This window comes from Salvia hispanica, chromosome 2 (genome assembly GCF_029641045.1).
Source record: "Salvia hispanica isolate PSC_SH4W2 chromosome 2, Shi_PSC_v1, whole genome shotgun sequence".
NCBI classification, from domain to species: Eukaryota; Viridiplantae; Streptophyta; class Magnoliopsida; order Lamiales; family Lamiaceae; genus Salvia; species Salvia hispanica.
The window spans coordinates 11,301,329-11,324,739 of record NC_142693.1 but is presented as its reverse complement, the minus strand read 5'-3'; the positions used below and the strand labels follow the sequence as shown (position 1 = coordinate 11,324,739).

The 23,411-nt window shown below is 36.6% G+C and overlaps 4 protein-coding genes across 5 annotated transcripts; 1 reads left to right on the top strand and 3 right to left on the bottom strand.

Annotated features, from left to right (window-relative positions):
* On the bottom strand, positions 1–2,990 carry LOC125201424 (caltractin). 2 transcript variants are annotated; one of them, XM_089066057.1, is made up of 8 exons: positions 2,847–2,899; positions 2,298–2,407; positions 1,504–1,624; positions 1,380–1,416; positions 1,246–1,273; positions 507–659; positions 324–426; positions 1–180 (listed from the first exon to the last, which is right to left on the bottom strand). In XM_089066057.1, the coding sequence occupies exons 3-8, from the start codon at positions 1,604–1,606 to the stop codon at positions 116–118; spliced, it is 489 nt and encodes a 162-aa protein (XP_088922183.1). In that variant the 5' UTR covers positions 1,607–1,624; positions 2,298–2,407; positions 2,847–2,899; the 3' UTR covers positions 1–115. The 2 variants fall into 2 exon arrangements, with proteins under 2 accessions (XP_088922183.1, XP_047955477.1); XM_048099520.2 differs by lacking the exon at positions 2,298–2,407 and having other exon boundaries at positions 2,847–2,990.
* An 83-nt stretch (positions 2,991–3,073) lies between these two features.
* Positions 3,074–5,675, top strand: LOC125201423 (uncharacterized). The gene is made up of 6 exons (XM_048099519.2): positions 3,074–3,334; positions 3,437–3,490; positions 3,619–3,692; positions 4,276–4,393; positions 4,488–4,546; positions 5,374–5,675. Exons 1-6 carry the CDS (start codon positions 3,194–3,196, stop codon positions 5,450–5,452), a joined length of 525 nt encoding a protein of 174 aa, XP_047955476.1. The 5' UTR covers positions 3,074–3,193; the 3' UTR covers positions 5,453–5,675.
* A 2,492-nt stretch (positions 5,676–8,167) lies between these two features.
* On the bottom strand, positions 8,168–8,752 carry LOC125188112 (zinc-finger homeodomain protein 4-like). The gene has a single exon (XM_048084888.2). The coding sequence runs from the start codon at positions 8,729–8,731 to the stop codon at positions 8,288–8,290; it is 444 nt and encodes a 147-aa protein (XP_047940845.1). The 5' UTR covers positions 8,732–8,752; the 3' UTR covers positions 8,168–8,287.
* Positions 8,753–11,396: 2,644 nt separating this feature from the next.
* Positions 11,397–17,208, bottom strand: LOC125201470 (membralin-like protein At1g60995). The gene is made up of 14 exons (XM_048099592.2): positions 16,869–17,208; positions 16,612–16,674; positions 16,046–16,474; positions 15,796–15,877; positions 15,148–15,209; positions 14,623–14,717; positions 14,117–14,196; positions 13,611–13,694; positions 13,377–13,493; positions 13,006–13,091; positions 12,814–12,920; positions 12,393–12,484; positions 12,233–12,309; positions 11,397–12,021 (listed from the first exon to the last, which is right to left on the bottom strand). The coding sequence occupies exons 1-14, from the start codon at positions 17,019–17,021 to the stop codon at positions 11,575–11,577; spliced, it is 1,974 nt and encodes a 657-aa protein (XP_047955549.1). The 5' UTR covers positions 17,022–17,208; the 3' UTR covers positions 11,397–11,574.
* Between the last annotated feature and the right edge of the window lie 6,203 nt (positions 17,209–23,411).

The window sequence follows — 23,411 nt, the reverse complement described above, 5'->3', positions numbered from 1 at the left end:
TCAGTTCAACTTAAGATTGTATTATAGGAAGTCATATAATCTTCTTTATCATTCAAAATCATTTTATATTACAACATATAACATCCACTAGTAACAAATTACACAAAAGAATCTACTAGTATCCATATGATGTTCTCCTCATCATCCTCATGAATTCCTCAGCACTCACTTCACCATCACCTGCACATTTCATGGGAGATTACCACAACATTATACATAAACTGAAGTAGAATTACAAATCCAGAATGCTAGAAGCAAATTTTATTAGCTCAGTTATTTGCATGTCATGTCTAGCTAGAGGAAATTATGTAGAGCAAGCTTACGATCTCGATCTGCTTCGTCGATCATGTCCTGAATTTCTTTCTCAGTGAAATTTTCACCCAACTCCTTGGCTATGCGTTGAATATCTGCAGTAGAGATCTTGCCCTGCACTCAAGTCTCAACTGATGAGCACCTATGTATGGGAATAAAGATGAAGTAGAATTTAAGATACTAGAGGGACTCACATTTTTATCTTGGTCAATAATTTGAAAAGCTTTCATGAGCTCTTCTTTGGTGTCCCTTTCTCCAAACTTGGCAGTCATCATGTGACAAAATTCATCAAAGTCAATTGCACCACTTCCATCTTTGTCGACTTCAGCTATCATTCGAGTAATTTCCTGTAGTAAAAAGCTAGAAACATTCAGACAATAGGACCATTTTCATTATTTACACAACATGATAGTAATTGTTATACTATAATCACAGCTAGAAGAACTAGCTGTGGTTAATCAGCTGAGCAAAACATATTGAGGCTAAATCCTTAATCATTTGTTAATGCAAAGTATGAAAGGCATCGATTATGAACTTTCAATGATTATAACTTAACAGCCAACATGACCTAGGCATAGAATAAATAAATGATTCAATCATAAGAAATTCTTAATACATTAGATAAAAACATAGAGATCAAACTCATAAATGTTTTACAAAGCCACTGAGCCTCTCAGAATTCACAATCACCCTACATGCGATGTTTCATAGAAAGACGACAGAAGCATAATCCTTGAAGTACGCATGTGCCACTTTGGAAAAAATATAAAATCACCAACATTTTCTTGCTGACAGAGATGCAGCATTTGTGGACTATATAATGGAAGCAAAACTACATATTATGCTATCCTCCTAAAGTATAATCACACAACTCATTACACTTCTGAGTTCAGAGAAAAACCACCAGAACAGATTTTAAAAATAAGTCATTACCTCTTCAGACATTTCAAAACCAAGAGCCCTGTAAAGCAACAAGATCAGTGATTTAGTGCAAGTAATAACTCTTCAACTTGCAAGTACATCTTAAACCCCAATGTCCACACACACCAAAAGAAGGAAGAATATACCTCATTGCAACATTCAGCTCTTTAGCATCAATTGTTCCTGCATGCAATTAGTTGAAGAAATACAACCATTAAGAATAGACAACTGTATTGACATTTAATTAATTTGATATAGATTTATCAGTACCAGATCCATCCGTATCAAAAAGTTCAAAAGCTTCTTTAATCTCCTGTTTTTTCTGTTGAGTTAATCCATGAGGGCGCCCTCTTGGTTTGTCTTTCCTGGACATTCCCCGGTAAAGAGAAGACTGCAATAGGTGAATGTAAAAAGGAATCATGTAATGGTTTGAAGAAGAACATAACCAGAAAGAAAGAATGGAAGGCAAGATAAAGAAAGAATGGAAGGCGAGATTGAAGAGATTTCTGGAGTGATAGGGAACAGACATGCTCAAAATCTGCACTTTAAATGCCATTGTATCCAGTTAAACTTGTAAAATAAAAATTGATCTAAGAAGTCAATAGAAGCCATGTTCTCCTACTTCATCCAATCTCCAACCACATACCAAAGTGGCTTCATCTGGCTGTACTCAAATGCATGAACCTAATTACCTAATTTAACTCTTTCCGTCAAATTAAAATTTATCACCTTCTAATGATAAATCTTAAAGCTATAGCAGATTATACCACAAAAAAAAAGAATGTTTGCTAAAATATTTTCCTTTTCTTGTTGTAATTTAGTTCAATTATGTGATATTCAAATTTTTCCACAGAAATTAGTAGGCTATTCAAATATTCTCAGAATGCGTACCCGCCATATCAACATAAACATCTACCATACCAATAGGAGCTCCATCAAAGATGTCAAAAGAAGTTAAATAAAGTGAATCCTTAATTTGAGGTAAAGTGAATATTTGGGATAGGCGATCAAAATATTATCAATCACGACTTTTTTGATAATAAACAATATGATAGCTAACTGACCTATGACAAATATGCACTATAAGTTCATATGGAATTGCATCAGTTAAACCAAATAATTCCACTGTCCGACCTCCCTTCAGGTAGTAACAATCACACATTGATTAGAAAACCTGCAATTACAGTAACTATTGACCCAAAATGTTGGAATCTGAAGAAGACTATACTTCCAATCAGCAAAATAGCGATTCATATGAATGAATAAAGAGTAATCCAGAAGTTGACTAGGTTGACCTAGACGGAGCTATCACGGAAACCCCTAAAAATACAAGTTACTAAACCCAATTTTGGGTTCTCGTTCTTTGATTGTCGCTCACAAGAAATTGAAAGGTCGATCTTGGTTCGTTAAATACGCCTAATTTGGTTCTAAAAAAAACATTTTTTTTACCAGAATCTCGGTACTGAAGAGTCGGAACAAGGAAAATGAGTGAAAACAACATAATACGAGATCGCGCTCACCAAATACCACGAACAGAGGAAGGGAAATATAGATGAAAATTGCTAAGTAAGGAAAAATGATCGATTGAAAAAGGATTGAATTGGAAACGTTACCATATCAATTTGTGGAAGACGATCTCGAGCCTCTGCTCCTGAATTAAGTTTTTATCTCGTGAATTGAAATGAGAGAGGGAGAGAAATCTGATTTTTTAGATTGGAGTAAAAAAAGAATGGTTAGTATATAAAGGAAAGTTGAGGGGTTAGAATGATAATTTTATAATTCAAGAGGACTAAACTACAAATTCTTAAGTTTGAAGTTGAAGCTAACTATTGAGCTTGGCCCAGTTGGTTTGGAAATCGATTTCACAAAATCCAACGCCTTGACTGATGAATTTCAGATCTACCAGAAAACATCAATCCGCTCCATTAGATTCCTGACTGCATAGATTAATTCGAGGAAAATGGAGAAGATGAATCAAGCATTTGAGAGGATGAAAATGCTGGTGGGGATGGAGGTTGATGACGAGGAGGAGCAGCGGCAGCAGCAAGAGTCTTCGTACATGGATGATTTCAATCGCAACTGCACTTTGTCAACTAAACAGGTAAAACTTTGTTTAGTCATTTAGTATTTTTCTGGAATTTTCAATTGCAAATTACAGCGGGGTTTTGCAATTTGCAAGCTTATTTTTACTTACTTTTGACAGAGACTGTATGGTTTTGCAATTTGCTTATCAGCTGGTATAACTTGCACACTCTTGGTAAGTTTCCAAATCATTTTGATTACCTAAATTGAAGAGGATGAAATCATGCCTTTGTGTCGAGTCATGTCTGCAACGGGTGAAGCACTGAAATCAACAAATTTGTATTTTGGTCTTCTGCCTCGCAGTCGATGCTTGTTTTCTTCCATCCTGTCAAATTTGGGATAACATTCTCATTAGGAAATCTGCTTGCTCTTGGAAGGTCCGTATTTCAATGACACTACGAGCTAAATCTGCTTTGCTTTTTGTCATTCTAACATGTATGTTCTCAATATGTCATCCGAATACACATTTTGGCATTGGCAATCACATGCTTTTTGTTAAGATCTCATCTCTTAAACAGTTGCTGTAGTGTATTGTTAGACATTTTCTTTCTGTATAACTTGATTGTTACTACTTACAAGACAGTTCCTTCCCCCACATTCTAGGTATATTACGAAGATGGTGCAGAGATATAAGATTATCTCTAGGTTTTCATGTTATAGATGATCAAGGAAATGCACTTGGTTCTTAAATCCTGCCGGCTGCCGTGCTGCTTACAACTGTTCTTGTCCATTAAGGACTATGATTTTTTGCTAATTGTGGAGCTCTTAGTTTCTGTTGACTGATCACACGAGACTGATATTTTTCTGTATTTTCGTTCTCATTCCTTGCTTACTTAATTGCTTTTGATCATATAGCATCCATTCACCACATAGTTTCTATGCCATTGCTCTTTCTATGATCATTTTCAAATCCAGTAGAAGTATATTTTAAATGCTAACTTTGATGTTTTTCGGTGGCAGCACAGCATTCCTTATTGGCCCTAAAAGACAATTCACCATGATGCTTGACCCAGTCCGTATATATGCTACAGCAATGTATATTGCTAGCATCATAATTGCTCTTTTTTGTGCTGTATATGTGAGTTTCTTGTATAATTAGTTTAATTTTTTGGAATGTAACTTTTTTTAACCTTTTCTTCTCCTCATTCCTAAGAGTCTCTCAAATGTCACAGGTCCGCAACAAGCTATTGACACTTCTGGCAATTGTGCTGGAGTTTGGTGCTCTTATTTGGTATGTATTGATGAATCTGCATAACTTGTGGTTATGCACTGTATTATCTGTTGTAGTCACCCCCAGCAATAGGGAGGTCGAAACTTAGACCTATTACTTGTTAGTATCATGAAACACTAATATCTCTCTAGAAGCTATAGTTGCTATGGAACGTAATGTTATCTCCTTAGTGTTGGTAAGGTAGAACTATGACTTGTTCAGCCTGACTGCTGATGGCCATGGGCTGTGGGTTGAAGCTCCTTCACATTCTTAAACCCACCTTTATTATCTTCGAAAGGATTTGGTACCAACCAACCATTGCTCTAGCATCCATCAGATTCCTCCCTCACTTTTCTTGTGATATGGAGTGATAGGCAAAGAATGGAAAAGCGCAGGAAACTTATTGATAAAATGCACCAACAAGAACTTGACTTTGATAAACTGAAAAGAAAGGAACATGAAACATCAATAATGATCTTCTCCAAAGATATCCCTATCTAACATCAAGGTGTATTTATAGGAGTCTACAATCTTAAAACAAATCAACAGCATATCAAATGCTAACTACTCAAACTAATCTTGGAAACAAATCAAATCAACATTAATTTATTCAATTAGATGGTAAGGCTATATCTTCCTTCTTTATTTGATGAGATACCATTTGATCTCTATCATCTTGTGCGAACATGCCATGTGATTGTCAAGATATATCTCTTGTCTGGAATTGTCTACCCATGCCTATCATTTTATTTAGGGACTTGGATCCTCCATTATTTTGATATATGGAGGACATACAATTGGTATTTTGGTTGGTGTGATATCTTAGTGGACGTTTCTGTTATGTACAGGTATAGTGCAAGCTACATCCCCTTTGCGAGGGCCATGGTTTCAAAACTTATGTTAGCATGCTTCGACACAGAGTTCTAGGGCACAACAACAGGCTCACAACTTGCAGCTGCAAAATGATAGAGCGAGTGGTTCACTGGAGAAAGCGAATTTGTCGAGGTTATTTTGATTACTCTCTGCCAAAGTAGAATGTAATGGGTGATTAGCATTTCTAATAATCGAATCCAACTGTTTTGGTTACTCGAATAATCTTGGTTGAGTTCCATTTCTTTATGGATGTGATTTTGGATCTATAATGATATCATACCTTGGGCTTCAAATCACAAAAAGCATGTTGGGCTTTTAATCTAAGATAAGGAGTACTCCCTCCGTCCTCGAAGAGGAGTCCCATTTCTTTTCGGCACAGGTATTAAGAAATGGTAAGAAAAAAGTGGGTGGAAAAATGTTAAGTGGTATATGAGTCTCTCACTTGTATATACTCTAGGTGTGTCGAAACGGGTAGCGGGTAATGGATAATTCCCAACCTGACCCGATATCCGACGGAATCGGGATACAGGATGGGATCGGATGTTCTTATGTTTTATTTTGGGGGTATCGGGTATACCTGTTAGTCCCGATCTACTCGATATTTATATAAGTATATTAAAAAATTTAATTTTTTATTTTGAGTGACCAAAGTTTCTTCCATTATACCCGTTAGCATAAAGATTTGCAAATCTTTTTAATGGAGGATTTGGCATAAAGATCATATAAGAAGCATCAATACCAGTTAGCCACCAAAAATTAAGTTCAAACATATGTTTGCAAATCTGAGTTATTGATTTACCATGAATAGACTTTCTTAGTCATTTCTTCCTTCTCTTTCCTGCAATACGTGAAAACTGTATTCCAAATGTTTGGATAGTATATAGAGACCTCATAGAGACATAAGAACTTAAATCATTTTCCAACTAAAAAACAATACTCATTCAATTATTAAAGTGTTAGCATATAAAATATGTAGTACATACATAACAAAATAGTAATAAGCTTATTATTATAAAAAATAAAGGGTAAATGGCTAAAAAAATCATTAAGTTTTGTCAACTTCTGGTTTATCCCGTAATTTTAAAAAATGACCAATTATAATATAACTTTGACAATTTTCAGAAGTGTCTCATAGTCAATGATTTGAGGGAAATTATGTACGCTTTTGGAAAATGAAAAGTATCATATGAACAATACATTTGACTATTTAAACGATGTCATTAATGCATTTAGTAAATTATGTTTTTAATTTTTACATATATACGCATTACGTTGATAAATTCAAAAACGTAACATTATGAAATTTTTTTATATGTGACATTTGATAAAATTGTCAAAGTTATGATATAATTGGCCATATTTGAAAGTTGCAGGATAGACAATTTGACCAAACTTCATTGCTTTTTTTGGCCATTTACCCATAGATAAATGAAAAAGTTAGATTTAAATAAAAAAGTTGTGTCAGGTCGAGTACCCGCAGCGTCGGGTGCAGAATACCCGACTCGGGTATCGGGTTAAACCTGACCAGCGTGGGACAAGTATCGGGACTGCCATTTTGTCCGGAACGGGTAGCGAGTACCCGACTCGTCGGGTGCGGTACTTGCAGGTACCCGTTTTGATACTCCTAATAGACTCCCCTTGTCCCATAAAAATAGGGAAACTTCCTTTTTTCATCTTCCCATAAAAATATGCCCTCCGTCCCAAGAAATAGGTCATATTTCTTTTTTCGTCCGTCCCATAGAAAATAGTTCATATCCATTTATGACAACATTTTTCTTCTTCTCTTTAACTTTTCATAGAAATAGTTCACCATCCACTTACACAATTTCAACTATTTTTTCTCTTTCTCTCTTACTTTACCAATTACGCATTAAAACCCATGTCAACCTTAAATGGCCTATTTCTATGGACGGGGGAAGTATAACATTTCTATTTATAGAAAGTTCTCCTAAACTCATTACCCATGTACATTAATTTTATTTACAACTTACTTCATTTGTCCACTATTTAAAGAACCATTTTGCCATTTTGGATTGTCCACGATTTATAGAACCATTTCCTTCATTCCACTTTCAGTTTGCAAACCTCACATTCTACCAACTTTTTATACACACAGTCTAATATAAAACTAATACTTTAAATGAGTCTTGCATTCCACTCACTTTCTCCTTTTACTTTTCTTCACAGAGCCAAACAATTTATTAAAACTCATGCCGAGTCAAATAGGATCTTTAAATGGTGGACATAGGGAGTATATCACTAGGGCCCACTATTAAACACTAATAATAATGTGGGCCCCACTATCCACTAAAACATCTTTTAATTACTCTGCTTTTTATCTCTCTTACTTTACCAATTATGCATTAATTCTAGTGTCATCCCGTCTTTATTTTTTTGGGACGGATGGAATATTAGTTTTAAATGAAATATGAGTTTAATGAGTTAGTAGAATGTAGAACCTATTACCATTTACAGTAATAATAATCCGGGCGGACGAACCGAAATGGAAAAACACGACTCATGTTTGCGGACGGATGGAGTATTTAAGATAAATAAGTGTGGGACAATTGAATCCAGAGGTTAGGCTATTTGAGTATTGTTTGAATCCAATGGATGTAATGAAAATTGTAGCTTAGCTATGTGATTTCCTCCCTTGCTTTTTCCTTTATTTGGAAAACCAAATTTAATTTCTAACTCCTTGTTTCTGGCACTAGGAGAAGAATCCATACAATCTGCATTTATGCACTTAAAACACTCAGAAAACCCAAATATTATTTTTTATTACTGTAGAAAATCCAACTATTATTTTATTGCATAGAAATAACTGGAAACAAAATGCTACATCATTATCAAGAGATGCAGGGTACTCAATAGTTGGATCTGATGAGATTAAGCAGTTGCAGTAGCAGCATCAGCAGCAGCAGGAAGCTTATCGGCCTTGTGGTTGTGCATCCAGACCTTCAGAACTTTCCTGCTGACTCCAATCTCCTCACAGAAGCTTCGCACCTCGGCATCACCTGCATTGTATATCTTCCATCCATTTTTGTGAGCAAACAGGCGCATCTTCTCTTTCTGGTCCTTGGTGAACTTGGTTCTGAACCTCTTTTTCGCCCCTTCTCGGACTGGTGGAGGGACCTCCACCTTCCTGTGGAAGTTCTGGTGGCAGACGCAAGCAGCGCAATTGAAGGCCTCCAGGGTGCCTTCCTCTCCTCCAGCCATAAACTCGCCACAGCCATCGGTGGCGCTTCTACCAATGGCGATCGCATGGTTCTTGAGGCACTCCATGAACATATATGTTGGTATGGTGATCATGTTCTTCTCCTCACCTGGCATATCTCTACTACTATTCTATGACTAAGCAGAGAAAAGAGCACTTACTTCTTAACCATACTTACTGATGTTGGTGTTATATAGCAAATGAGAGATGAATTGTATAGCAAATCCCATTTAATTAGCGGTTGAAAGGCAGTGGCAGGATTAGCATAAAGGTGCCCTTCATTAACTTAGTAGGAGTGGAATTATTTGCCAATGTGTAAGCACTATTTTAGTCTATTGTTTTCGTTAACCATATAAATATGCCCCGCTTTAATTACGACGCTCTTTCATTCATAAACGGAAAATTTTTCGTTCAAATCATAATTTTTAGTTGACTAAGTCAATCTCATAGCTTTCAAAATAAGCGAATTAAATTACACTAACTTTGTACATTTCTCGATTATCTAATACAATTTTGTTAAAATCTATCATTTAAATCATAATTTTTTGTTACTTCTAAGTAAATTTGGCATTGTTCTACATTATAGTAGTCAATTTCTAGAATATTAATATCATGTAAGTGGTAAAGATATAATAATGAAGAGTACAAAAGTTATGCTTTATTTTTAATCTGCTATTTTTAAAAGTTATGAGATTGACCAAAAATTAACCAAGTTATGATTTAAAAGATAATTTTCCGTTTATAAATTTATCAAAGAATTTATTGTAGCTTGCGAAAAAAAAAATTTGTGATATTGAAATATTAACAGTTGACTATTCGTTTTGCATACCCAAACTACAGCGAAATCCTATTCAGAGATGCCCAAATTTAAATTAGCCGAGGAAAAAATCAACTTGCATTAAATATCGTCTAAAGATTCTAAATGTACATTTTTGCCCTCAAACCGTTAGAGGGTGATTTAGTTTGAAAAAATTAGAAAAAGTCAATAGGACATGCATTAAGTATAGTATACAGACCGAAAATGACATTTTGAAAATATAGGTACTGCAAATATGCATCGATGAAAGTATATGTCCTAAATTTGTAGTCACTCTATAGAATCATATTGTAGTTTAGGAGGGTGCAAAAGAGAGAACGGGCAAAATTTTTAGGACCTATATTATCTGCGATGCACTTTTGTGGTCCTTATACTATCCATTTTTGCTCGTTTCAGGTGCTTTTATACTATATTACGGGCATTTTTGTACATTTACTCTCCAATCACTAAAATGAAATTTTAGTGATTTGTTTTGCGAGGACCTGAAATGAAATTTGTACGTTTTGGGGTATTTGATTTGTGATTTATTCGAATTACTTACGAATTATTATTTGGAATGGTTATAGTGCAATTCATTAATCTATAGTTGAGCCAATCCAATTCATGAATCCATAGTTTGGCTGGATTTATGAATTGTGAATTAAAATTTATTGTTATAGGATGTAATTCTCGCAAACATATGAATTTCAAAATAGCTATATATTCAATCCTCTAAAGCCGTATACATGCCTATTAAATTAGAACTTAATAAAGAATTGAAATTGTATACATATAACCAATTTTACTATAGACACGGTGAAGTTTTATGTGCTACGGTAATTAATATTTTCACATTCTCACGAACATATATAATTTTCAAAATAGCTATAGCTATACTAAGTGTACATACATAAAACATATTTAATCCTCTAAAGTTATGTACATGCATATATAAATAGATGACTAAGTATAGATTATGACGGTAAATTAGTCAAAGCATATAAATTTATACACCAATTAATGTATATCAACTTCGGAAACCTTATACGAAAGAGAAACTTATCATAAATTAAAGCATATAAATTTATGCACTAATTAAAATAGGAAAACAGAATTAATGTTGATTAGTCATAGAGTATTCACTAGTCACTACTAGTATTGAATACTACATCCGTCCCCCAAATTTTGATACACTTTAACCCGGCAAGGGGTTTTAAGAAATGTAATGGAAAGTGAGTTGAAAAAGTTGGTAGGATGTGGGTCCTACTTTTAAAGTATTAATTTTATAATAAAATGTGAGTAGGAATGAGTTAGTGAAATATGAGGTCCACTACCAAAAATGGTAAAAGTGAAGTGTGTCAAATTTCCAGGACGGACCGAAATGATAAACTCTGTCAAAATTTAGGGGACGGAGGTAGTATATATTACTCCAAATAGTATAAAAAATTCCATTTCGGTCCTGGTAAAAAATTTCATTTCAAAATATAAAAGGGTAAAAATGTACATACAAATTTTTGCCTAATGGATCTAGGACTTTTTGTCCAAAACGGTGTTTGAAAAAGTGCAAAAGCACATGAAACGAGCAAAATGGATAGTATAGGAACCGCAAATATGCATCGAGGATAATATAGGGCCTAAACATATAACACTTTCGCAGCTGGGCCATCCTGGGCTTGAACCAGAGACCTCGCCCATGAAGTAAATCATCGCACCTCGGTCCAACCAATTGGGAGAGAATGTAAGGTGCCCCTGTTTTTTCAGGGTAAGAAGGGGTAGAGAAAATGCCTCGAGCCGATGTTTGAGCACCAGGCGCTACGGCGCTGAAGTAACCCACGCAATTCTCCCTCTCTCTAAACAAGTCCCTACTTTTTGTCTATGGCTTTTTGAATTTTCTCAAAAATCAAGTCTTTGTTACTACATCAAACAAACTGAGTTATTCATTCCTATTTTTGTAATTCAAAGTCACAACACAAAACTGAGTTGGATTTGCTCATAGAAACTGCCTTCTTTACTTGGAAGTTCTGGAAAAGCAGTCACACTTGTTATGTACATGGTATTGCAGTAATAACATTTGTATTAGGTATATTGCTTTCTCTATCGAATTTGGCTCCATGTGTTAATGCTAATCCTCTCTTTCACAAGTATTAGATATCCAGGGATACCTCATTCATTGTTCTGTCGTGCCCGTGGAGGTTCTGCATAAACCTGACCTTGATCTCTCAAGTCTCGAAATATGGACAGGAAGGAGTTGAGGCTCTCTGATGAAGCTCCCCCAAGGATCCACAACAGCAGCGAACTAAACGAGCTCATGGCCCCAGGATTCCCTCCGCCCTCTGGCTGACGAATGACGGGTTGCTCGCCAGCATTTGGAGGATTGCCTAACGTATTAGTGGGCTGTTCCTCAGGACCAGCTGCAGCATTTCTAGGCGTTCCTCCACCTCGAGCTACTGGCACAGATGCCATATCTGTGTTCACAGCTCCGGGGTTCCTTGTATTTAATCTTGTGATGCGTAATGTTGATGCCAGAATAGTAGAGGATGTGATATGAAAATCTGGATGATGCTGAAAATGTGACCGACGATTTTGCATAAACCTCTGCAAAGCAGGAACCTGCCAGGATAGTTTATTAGAAATCAATCCCTAAACTAATGTGAGGACATGAATAAAAATTCAACCATATTAATTTACCGGTATCTAGCAACAAATTTTTCCATACTAGTATTTTCACATTGTTTTTCCCTCAAACTCAAAACTCAAATTCTACCTTCCAAGATGCTGCATTATAACTAAAAGAGCATATACTGATTGAAGCATGTTATACCTCAAATCTATTCCAGAAATAGAGGACAAGGTGTTGCATAAAAGCAGCAGAAGTTGAGAGAGCTAAATAAGAAAACCCTGCATGCACAACAATGGCATGTCAGTGAATAATCATGACTTGGACAATGTCATCATCTGATGCTAAGATACTAGAATATTACCATATGTATAGGAGAAAAAGTATATGTGGAACACTAAAAAGTAGAGCAAAAAGAAGCGAGGAAAGAACTTCATTGATATTGGTGTACGGACACTGCAAGATATAGAAGAAAAAACTGTATAAGTAAAAAGAATGGTCAAAAGTTGGTTGCATATAGAAGATTAAAATTATAGTCTGAGTACTTTATCTATATTTATACCAAACATCTTATAAAAATTATCAGGCAGCAGCTGTTAAATGTGTTGTCAGGTGTGGATCAGACACGGTAGTCCACTACAACCCTAGACATATAGATAACATAAAGCGGCATCGGGTGGCTTTCATTAGTTAGAAGTCAAATATTATCCACATGTTTAACTTGTTTCTCTTGCTTTTTTCATATTTCTTTTGTTGTTAGGTATAAGCTAGGGAAAGGGAACCACCTGATAAGCGTGAAGAGTTCACAGATCCAGACAAGAATCAAGACCATGAAAGCCAGAAGCTGATCATCATAAAACTCAAATAGAAAAAATAGTATTCCAATCATTATCTGGATACAGAATAAGGAGACATGTCAGTTCACTTAAAATGGGATACAAGGAGTAAAAGATCACCAAAAGAAGTTGCATGCTCACCGGTACAAAAACAAGCGATTCTATTACATGTACAAAAATCAGTTGAAAGGTTGGAAGCCTGTGTCGAGCATGATGCTGGAGCTGCACTGAAATGAGGATACAAAACGAAACATTTCAATACATCACCCAACACTCTAATCAAGGTCAATATATGTTTCAAAACAAGTCATGTAACTCTATTTCTTCGACCATGTAACTTTTGTAATGACAGCATAATGTAAGACCCAAGTTGACCGGTCTAATACTAGTTACATATTTCAGATTCATAATGATGGAAACTTAATTAATGATGCACTACTTTTACAGTCTTACATTGTATAAAGAAAAACGAGAATAATCATTTCAATAAAAGCTCATTTGTCAAAACAAACCTGTAAACTTCAGCATACGCGTCTGCGTCTCTCTCAATGTAAATGAAACGGACATTGTGGTTGTGAAGAAAACAAATAGTGACATCATTAATACACCGCACTTGGTCACAAGATAGTCTGCAAAAGACAGCAGCAGAAGAGCATGTGATGTTTTATCATCATGTGACATTTACTTTTTAGAAGACAGCGCTTAGATATGCCTGAATTTAGTGAGGAAGTGGTAAAACACTAAACCTCCAAATTTTGCAGAACTTTCAGGCTGCTCGTGAGCATAGGTAAGGTTATAAAACTCCTTTGTTTGGTAATTAAAAAGGTAACCTGCCAAATTGCAAAACATCTATTATAATGGAAGGAAACACAAATATAACAGCACTCGAGGTTAGGTATGCCTTGCTTGATTAAGATAGCAAAATCATAGTATGAAATAAGTGTTTTAACGGTTGCAAGTAATAAAGTTACACTATGAACCGGCTGATTTGATAAAATCCATTAATTAACTCAGAGACAGTTACATGGCAGAAGAGAGGTGCAAGATTCAAATTGGGGTGGCAGTCTGTTATACAATAACCAGTGAATGGTTTTATTAAAGGGCAAAAAACAAAGGAGAAATTTTCAAGCTTTGAAAAATATAACTAAGAGCACGTGACTGTAATAGTTCTTCCTGCAACATAGTTTAAATATAACTTCAAAGTTGTGGTGGAAATTTATGCTAAAACTGATGCCATACAGATACTTGATACCTTGGCCAGGTGAATTCAATAAACTATTCATCAAAATAGTGTCATATCCTACAACCCTGTTTATCAACAACTGCTGCCACCTGAATAAAAACCATATCAATTTAACGTTAATATCTAGAAACATAATATCTAAGTTGCCTTAATGTGGTAATGGCACAATTATCCAATATTTGATTTCATTTCAAGTAAATAAAATTTACTGGAAGCAGAATACATATATCAAGTTAACTTGCTATCTTATATCTAACTCATAGAAACATGCAACTCACCATGGTTAGCCAGTAAAAGTATCAATTAATACCTGAATGAGAGGGACTGTTGGTAGTAACAGCATAAACCGGTGGCACTTTTTTTACAGTTCCATAATATTGTAACAACAAAACCTATTCTACGTACAGAGTAGACAAAAGACTTTGAAACCTTAGCTCAAACTATGCAAAAGGAAAATATCAATCAAATGAGCAGTCTTTTCATCTAGAAAGTAAGAAAGAGCAACATTATATTACCGGTTGCCAAAGCAATTATGTCGAGCTGAAATACTGATATTAATTGTACGAATTCCATGCCTTGATCTAGCCTCTTCAGGCAACAAAAAATAACCCTACAAAATAATGCATCTCGTAAAAAATAGCTGAAGAGAAGGGTAAATGACACTCTGCCTCCTGAAGGGTAAATCTTACTCCCTCCGTCCCAAGATAAGCGAAGACTTCTTTTGGGCACGGGATTTAAAAGGAATTGATATTTAAAGAGTTAAAGTAGAGAGAGTAAAATATAAGAGAGAAAAGTAGAGAAGTAAAGAGAGAATAAACTAGGAGGAGAATAAAGTAAGAGAGATGATTTTTTTGCTAAAAAGGGAAATGATTCACTTATAGTGGGACATCCCAAAAAGGAATATGACTCGCTTATCTTGGGACGGAGGGAGTAAAAAGTTTCAGATGCAAAATGTAATTTAGCAATATCCTTCATGAAAACAGAAAATGGCTCAATGGAGAAAAGTAAACAAGAAATGAAATGAACCTATAAAGTTAAACCTTTTCCATTGTATACAAATAAGCCGGTTCAAATGCCTTGCTTCTCTTCTCTAGCCACTGCACTGCGATATTAACATAAAGAACAATAAGATTGCATGAGATGGAATGATATACTCCCTCTGTCCACAAAATTTTCCTTTTCGCCCATCCAAAATTAATTGCCGCTTTTCATTTATAGAAGTAGGGTCACACAACTCACAGTGCCCACCACACATTTAAAGTGTGACCCTTACTCCACTCACACACTACTAACTATTTTATTAAAACTTGTGCCATCCATAACATAGTAACCTTTTTGTTGACAGAGGGAGTATTATACTCTTGGAATGTCCACAAGGAAACACTCTCTGAAGTAAAACACATTCAAGAACTCATGTAACAACCTTAACCAAACTTTAGGAAAACTTTGAAACAAAAGCATGTCAGGATTAAGGATAATCTAACAGAACAATTTAGGTTTCAAAGAGAAGTTAAAACACCCCGGCATAGATTTTCTAGGCTTACAGAATAGGTTATGAAGGATAACTAAATCCATGGGATTGCAGAACAAAAGATCTAAAATCTCATCATTCGAAATTGAATGGACCAGAACCGTGCACCAAATGTCGCCAAAAATCTAGTAAAGATATGGGCAGAGAAAGCATCTACCTGCATAGGAGTTGAACCTGTCCAAATGTAAGATCTTTAGCCACTTTGGAATATCGAAATTCAGATTAATACCAGCAACATCCTGCATGAGTATGGGGCTCCAGTTATTTAGAACTGCATCGCAAAGTATGTCTGACGCGAAAAATAATATCTCAAAAAAAGAAGTGAACATGGATTCCTGACATATCAGATTCCACTGGTAACCAATCCATAGAAAGGGAAAGAAATAAAGCTATCATCAAAATCTAACCCATAAACCTCCAAGAATTCGCCTTGCTAATCTCAGAAAGAAAGACAAACGGCCATGCCACTTTCTACCAATATGGAATATAGCCGCCCTAAGAGATTCTTTTGGCGAAACAAAAAACCTATTGCGGGGCACATCTTCACTGGCTTTTATCACCATGTCATCAGATGCTGGCTTAAACCTTTCACTGCTGATAGAAATTTCTCTTTGGGATTCTAAAACATCACTATCAGTCTTCCAAAATTCTAATTGAGATTTCACCATCTTTGCATCAGAGTTTATCCAGCTCAACCATGAATTTGCAGCCAAATGAGGTGAACCTCCGCCATCCACATTGGTAGGTTCTTCACTTTCAGCACTCGTTTCTTTATTATGGACGTCTATGTCCTGATTATTAGGCTCGTTATGCGACCACAAGCCAGCGCTGGTGATCTGCAGGAGAGCAGGTAAAACTGAGAAGCCATCATAATCCGTTGAACAAGAAAGTTTTGCAAGTTGTACTAAGTTAGCAGCAGCCAGACTTTAGGAGAAGAGTATAAATGTCGATAAAATGAAGGATAATTTCCTACCTTAATCTGAATAAGCTGGGCATCAGACATTTGGGCACTAGAGAACTCACTGGAACAGCCAGGCTGCAGCATCCAATGATAATAAAGAGTAAAATTTACATCATAGTATTAAAAAAGGGTAGTGATGCAATATGGAATTGAAACGATTAAGCCCAAATTCCCACTGGAAACAGTGAATAATTTGATAAACTAACAACACCGAGTCACAATTTTTCTCGAATTGAAAAAAAGGAAGAACAGACGATGAAGGGGGAAACCTGCTGAACATAATTGGCGTGCATAACAACGAGGATACAGAAGAGGGTGATGGCCACTAAGAGGAAAAAGTACTCCAACTTAGCTCTGATTTTGGGGGTGAGCATCTCAGAAAAGCGCTCCTGCACCCGTATAAAGGTCTGCTCCGGATCCATTTTCAATTGCCGGAGGGGGGAGACGAAAACGAAGACGAATTATCCGGCGAATTTCTAATCTGTAGCTGCCATTTTTGGGGATTTTGATTATGGTCAGAGTTGGACTATTGGTTTTTGTCCTTCAACTCAAAACTGGAAGCTTATTCTGTTTTTCCGACTTATCCCACAATTCATATTAGCTGCCTACAATTTTCGATTTTACTACCATTTATTTAATCACTTGGTATTAGTATGAATACAAAATATTTTATGGAGTAAAGGTTACGTGTGGTCTGGTACATATGACTGCTCGTCCCGGAGGGGCTAGACGGAGAGAGAAAGTTGGCGCGCTGTGGTTGGGCGGCGATGCTCACTCGCCAGATTACGAGTGAGTGTCGATTTTTTTCCATTTTAATTTATTTCTTTAAAAGAATCAAAAAATTAAAAAATAATAAAATAATAAAATTTTCCATTTCTTCAAATACTATTGTTTTATTACCACTTTTTCCATTTTTTTTTATCATCCAATTTATCTACAATTCAAGGTTAAATATCTCATTCACCACATAGTAATATTTCTTTTTACCAAGTAACTCTCTCTTATTTATTTCTCTAAATTTTTTTTATTATCATTCTTAATTCAAGTATGGCCGACTCAAGTGGGGAAATCCATTGAATCCTGCCGGAATCGTTGGAAGAAGAAAAGGAGAGTACTGTCACTAGGGCTGGCAATTTTTTGGCACGATACGCTAACACGACACAAACCCGCACGAAATTAATGGATTTGGATCAAGGCTTATTGGGTTCGTGTCCTTATCGGGTCGACATGTTAAGAACACGAAAATTTAGTGTCGTGTTTGTGTTACCCGTTAAGAAATTATGTTTTAATATTATTGATTTTTACTATTATATTAAATACCTAAATTTGTATCGTATTCGTGTTGGATTTTGTTGTTATGAAGTATGAATCTATTGATCTTACTATTCAACAAACTAGATCGTGTAATCAGATTTTAAGTTCCTAATCAGATTCAAGGATTTAAAAATTTTAAATCATGAATAGTTTTTATCTTGTTGTTATTAAATTTTTATCGTGTTATCAGGTCGTGTAGTCGTGTAGTTATAGTGTCGTTATCGTGTCGTGTCGTAATGACCTGATAGGGCTCGTTTCAGGCATGGTTTAATGGTGGTTGTTACACTAATTCGAGCATTAATGTTGGAAAAAAGTGGTAAATTAAGTGTGCAGGAGCTGAGAAGCATTAAAGTGACTAAGTATTTGGGCGACATGATCAATTGGGAAAAGAAGCGGAAAAATTGTCCAGAACTAAAGCAAACCGATCAGGTGAAGGCAGACGGAGCGACTGGACCTGGCAGGTTTACTAGTTGATCAAGAGATGTCGAAATCAGGTAGCAGGGAAGGATGAGTCATAGGAGAGAGAAAGAAGAATGTCTTCCTACGAGCTTATCCTAGGGATTGGTGCCCCAAGCCGTCCTATAAATAGTAGAAGAAATGTGAAATAAATCATCACCAATTCACCATATATCGTCGATCAACACTCATTCCACACCGCAAGCTAGCATGGAGCAAGGAGGATAGCAACAACTGAAGGAGAAGTTCCACCACTACATCCCTCTCTTCTTCCTTGTCCAGGAAGAAGGGAGTTTAATCTTAGAAGAAACTTTTGTTCATTTATGTTTTCCTAAATCCCGAGGGATTGATTACTTAGTTTTCAGTTTTAGTTCTCGTTTAATCTTTGAATCTACCGCTTTTAGTTAATTCGTGTGCAAGTGGTTCTTATCTTTTGATCTTTGAATTTGATGTTGGAATTTTGGATTTGAGCTGGAGTTGTTGAAGTTTGTGTTAGAGTTTGTATACTAGAAATCATCTTTCGAGTGATTGAATACTGTTAAAACTCTTATTTTATTTTCCAAATGAATAAACAGATTATTTTTGTCATAATGTTGTTATGTTTTACATTTAATGGATGTTTATTGCATATTTAAATGTATAAGTAACTTAACAAAGTCTAAGTCTTTGTTTTAGTAGACCGGTTGTGGGCGTCGTTCACTTTAAGGTAACACGGTCAGTTCTAAACAAAGAAAAAGAATAATTTCACAACCTAGATAGGCTTAGACTACCTATCGTGAAAGGTTGCAATGTCAGTCCGATTATTTCTAAGCCTTACTGAAATAAGATGACGTTGGTGTGGTATAGCACTGAATGGATCTAACAGCGAGACAATCTTTATGCTATCTACTGAAAGACGAGGTCTCGTAAATTATTTCTCAATCAATGTACGTTATCATTGAGCATACGGTATTGATTATGCACTACTTTGACTTACCAAATGGTGCGGGTTTTTCGCAACCCAATAAGCCTGGTATATTGGGTAGTGGTGATTAATATCTAGCGGTGTTAGGATTGATATTATGTTGAATCGTGCGCGAGGTGAGTCTCGTTTGATAACATCCTTAAGAGAAGCTTGAAATAAGGTTTTATTATTCGGAACCTAGCTAGTTGGAGTTTAATTACTCTATGAATAATAAATAAGATTTTTTGTTGAGTCCTCTCTTGGAATAAATAAGATATTAATTAATTAAGTCCATAGCAGACAATAATTAATTAATGTATGTTTCTATCTTAAGCGCGGGAAATAAATATAAAGTATTGGAAACCCGAAGTACTTGTAATTTCGGATTTGGATGGGGAGTGCAGTATTACTTCTGTAGTGGCTACTCGTAATATTTCAATTTTAAGCTTATATTAAATTGGGTTTAATTTAATTAGTAAAAAGCTAATTGCAGGAGCCCATATACAAAACCTTCCATAGATCCCTGTCTGGGCCCAATATGTGACTTATTATAAATAGGAGAATAAAGGAGACAAAAAATACACTTAATTTTTATTCAAAATTTTCAGCCCCCCTTATTCCTAGGAGTGGTCGAATTCTTCTCCTCCGTGGGAAAGGATTTCTGTCTTCTCTATTTAAGTCCTAGTGCGCTGGTGAGATCAGCCCACCCGGAAATCAGTTCACAGTCCGGGAACCAGTCAGAAGATCCGTGGTTTTGTACTAGAAGATCTTCACGTGGAGAAGGCGCTAGCCATCTTCGATTCTTTGGAGAATCATCAAGGTATAATGGCTGAACCTTAGAAAAGTATGTTTTAGGTTTCAATTAATTTAAAGCATGTTATTATTTGAGTTATGAGCATGATACATGTGATAATTACGCGAATAGAATTTGTCTAAATAATCCGCTAAATAGATCTGAATTATCTGTAATTGATTTATGTGAGCGCTTCCGCTGCCAGTCCCTTCAATTGGTATCAGAGCCAGTCTTTGGTTCTGATTATTTGGATTTAAATTTCGCGAAATTCATGTATGCATGCGTTTTTGTTTTCGAAGCATGTTCTTGTTTTTAGTTGTTATATTATTATGCATGATTAACTCAAGAACTATCGAAACAAAGAACTCAAATTTTAGGAACGCGCGACATGCGATCCGATTGGGGTTGTCGAGCGAGTGGGAGATCGGGCGGTGATCGACCGGCGACGCACGGACGAGAGTGGACTCGTGTGCGCCGCCGGCGTGACCACCGGAACCGGCGAACTCCAGTCAAACGTGCCGATCGAGTGGGAGCTAGGGCGCGATCGAGCGGCGACGCGAATACAAGCGTGGGCTCGTCCGCGCCGCTGGCTAGACCGCGGGTCCTTCTCCCTGGTTGAGACGGCGATCGACAAAGGCGGCGGTCGACAGGAGCCGCTGCTCGTCCGAGAGCAGTGGCGGTTCCACCGCCAAGTAACCCTAACCCTAGCCTAAACCCTAACCTTAGTCGGATCTAACCCTAGCAATGCGAGACCGAGAGCAGCTACGCCCTACACGGCGGCTGCTGCGTCACGCAAGACCGCCGGGGCGGAAGGATAGTCACCGGAGCTGCGTGGCGGTGGCTGAGCGGCTGAGCGACTCCGACGGAGGGATTTATCGGCGCATTCGCGCCGGAGTGGGAGAACGGAAGCAGCCGCGCCGTTGCGCGGACTGCCGGCGGTGGCTGGGCGGCGAAATCGTCGTTCCGGCGGATGAACCCCGGTGTATTTCGTCGTTCGTTGTGCGTGCAAACCTCGTACGACGAGATAACGATGAAATATTAATTTTAATGATTATTTAATTCCTAAATTAATAGATATCATTAAAATATTATTATTTAATGGAAATAAAATATTTTGGGAAGAGTTCCCTAGATTTTAGGAATATTTAGATTATTGACCATATCTATGGATATCTTTTATTCCTAGATGATGTGGACAAGAATAATTTAATAGTTTCCTAATTATATTATATATCTAGAATCCTAATAAGGATAGATATGTAGGATTTCATTAAATAAAAAAATATATTCTCTTCCCAATCTTAATAAGGAATTAATTTAAGTTTATTTATTCATGTCCGTAAAAGATATAAATAATTAATTATTTTAGATAAATCTTATAGAAGACATGAATATGGATTAAACTTTAGTAATTAATATATTATCCTTTAATAAGATGTTTAAAAGACTATAAAAGATTTAATTATCCAGTTAATTAAATACCAACAGAATTTAATTAAGCCTTTAATCTGCACTAAGGCAAGGATAATTAATGAAAAACCATAACTTAAATATCTAAGCGATAGTTACGAACTAAGTTTGTATATGGTCTCCATCGATTGCTCCACAACTTATGAAGCTAATTTCTGAATCTTATCGCCACCCATGCTGTGGGGACAATAATCCTAAGAAATAGCAAGTTCATATAGGTGGACTTCTCAATTATAAATAGTATGGACTAGAAAGTAGTTTCCAATATTATCGCCACCCATGCTGTGGGGACAATAATCCTAAAATTACAAGTTTCAGAAGTCTAAACAGAATTTACGAGATAGCTTGGTCTTGTTATCAACGCATGAGCATTGTTATGGGAGTGTGTTGTAGAAACGAGATACTGTAATGCTAAATCTGATGGTCGTGCTTAGGCAACATTAGGCGGCCATGCCGTGCTGCGGTCTCTGGACTATTCGTCGGTGTTGTGACCAGTAAAAATGTTAAAATTTTAATGCGTATTGACCTCTGCTTGAGGGTACAAAATTTTAATTTAACAGTTGTGAGAATTTGAAAAGTTTTATGGTTTAATCTACTCAATTCTTCATATAAGTTTATGACAAATAGTAAATATTCTGTTTTGCAGTGCAACCTAAATCGTCAAAATGTCACTCAATCCTCTTTCTGCAATTCTTAAAGAAAACAAACTCGAGGGCCAAAATTACATAGAATGGAAACAAAATTTGGACATCGTTCTCACGGCTGATGAGTACAAGTTTGTGCTCACTACTCCTCGGCCCCCAGTGCCGGCGGCTAACGCCACGCAGGCAGCGCGAGATGCCCATAGACGGTGGCACAAGGCGAATGAGATGGCTAAGTGTTATATGTTGGCCTCCATGTCAACAGTGCTTAGACATCAGCATGCCGCCATGGCAACTGCCACCGAGATTATGGAAAATCTCACGAATCTTTTTGGTACTCAGAATCGAACGGCTAAGTCTCAAACTTTTCGGAGTATCATGTGCAAGTCTATGAAGGAAGGCTCGTCTGTGAGGAACCATGTCCTCGAGATGATGAACCACCTCAATCAAATTGAGGTTTTGGGAGGCGTCATTGATGCCGAGTCCCAAGTTACTATTATCCTTCAGAGTCTGCCCCCTAACTTCCAGCAGTTCAAGCTCAATTTTGAGATGAACAAAAGGAATTACACCTTGGCAGAGTTGTTGACTGAACTTCAGTCGGCAGAGGATCTCATGAACCAAGCTAAGGCTGCGATGGTTAGTTCGTCACATCGTTCCTCTGGCCCTAGGCCTGGCACAAGAAAGAAGAAAGTGACAAACCAGGTCGCACCTAAAGAAGCTAAGGAAAAGAAAAAGAGGAGGTCGGGAAAGAAGCAAACCGGAAAGTGTTTCAAGTGTGGAGAGAAGGGGCATTGGAAGCCAGATTGCCCTAAAAAGGGTAAGGCTACAGGTATGCACCAAGCTCTAGTTGTTGAGTCATGTTTGGCTTCAACTTCATCTCATACTTGGGTTATAGACACTGGAGCTACTGATCATATTTGTTTTGATCCTGACTTAATGCAGGTGACAAGACGGCTATATGATGGAGAGATCAAAGTCCAGCTGGGCGACGCTACTAAAGTGGCGGCCGTTGCAGTGGGAGACGTTTATTTGCGTTTTAGTAGTGATAGATTTTTGGTTATGAAGAATGTTTTGTTGATACCTTCTTTTAGAAGAAATTTAATTTCAGTTTCTAAATTGGTTTTTGATGGATATTCGATTTCTTTTAATGACAGTTGTGTTATTAAGAAAGATGGTTCTTATATCTGTCGTGGTA

Bases quoted from the DNA above. Each gene is read 5' to 3' on its own strand.
- LOC125188112 (XM_048084888.2), bottom strand. From the start codon at position 8,731: ATGCCAGGTGAGGAGAAGAACATGATCACCATACCAACATATATGTTC.
- LOC125201424 (XM_048099520.2), bottom strand. The intron at 1,274-1,379 runs GTATATTCTTCC...GTTGCTTTACAG, and splicing joins GAGCTGAATGTTGCAATGAG to GGCTCTTGGTTTTGAAATGT. The intron at 427-506 runs GTGAGTCCCTCT...ACTTGAGTGCAG, and splicing joins TTATTGACCAAGATAAAAAT to GGCAAGATCTCTACTGCAGA.
- LOC125201470 (XM_048099592.2), bottom strand. From the start codon at position 17,021: ATGGATCCGGAGCAGACCTTTATACGGGTGCAGGAGCGCTTTTCTGAG. The intron at 16,675-16,868 runs GTTTCCCCCTTC...TGGATGCTGCAG, and splicing joins ACGCCAATTATGTTCAGCAG to CCTGGCTGTTCCAGTGAGTT. The intron at 14,718-15,147 runs GTTTAACTTTAT...ATTATTTTGTAG, and splicing joins ATTTGTATACAATGGAAAAG to GGTTATTTTTTGTTGCCTGA.
- LOC125201423 (XM_048099519.2), top strand. From the start codon at position 3,194: ATGGAGAAGATGAATCAAGCATTTGAGAGGATGAAAATGCTGGTGGGG. The intron at 4,394-4,487 runs GTGAGTTTCTTG...CAAATGTCACAG, and splicing joins CTCTTTTTTGTGCTGTATAT to GTCCGCAACAAGCTATTGAC. The intron at 4,547-5,373 runs GTATGTATTGAT...TGTTATGTACAG, and splicing joins GAGTTTGGTGCTCTTATTTG to GTATAGTGCAAGCTACATCC.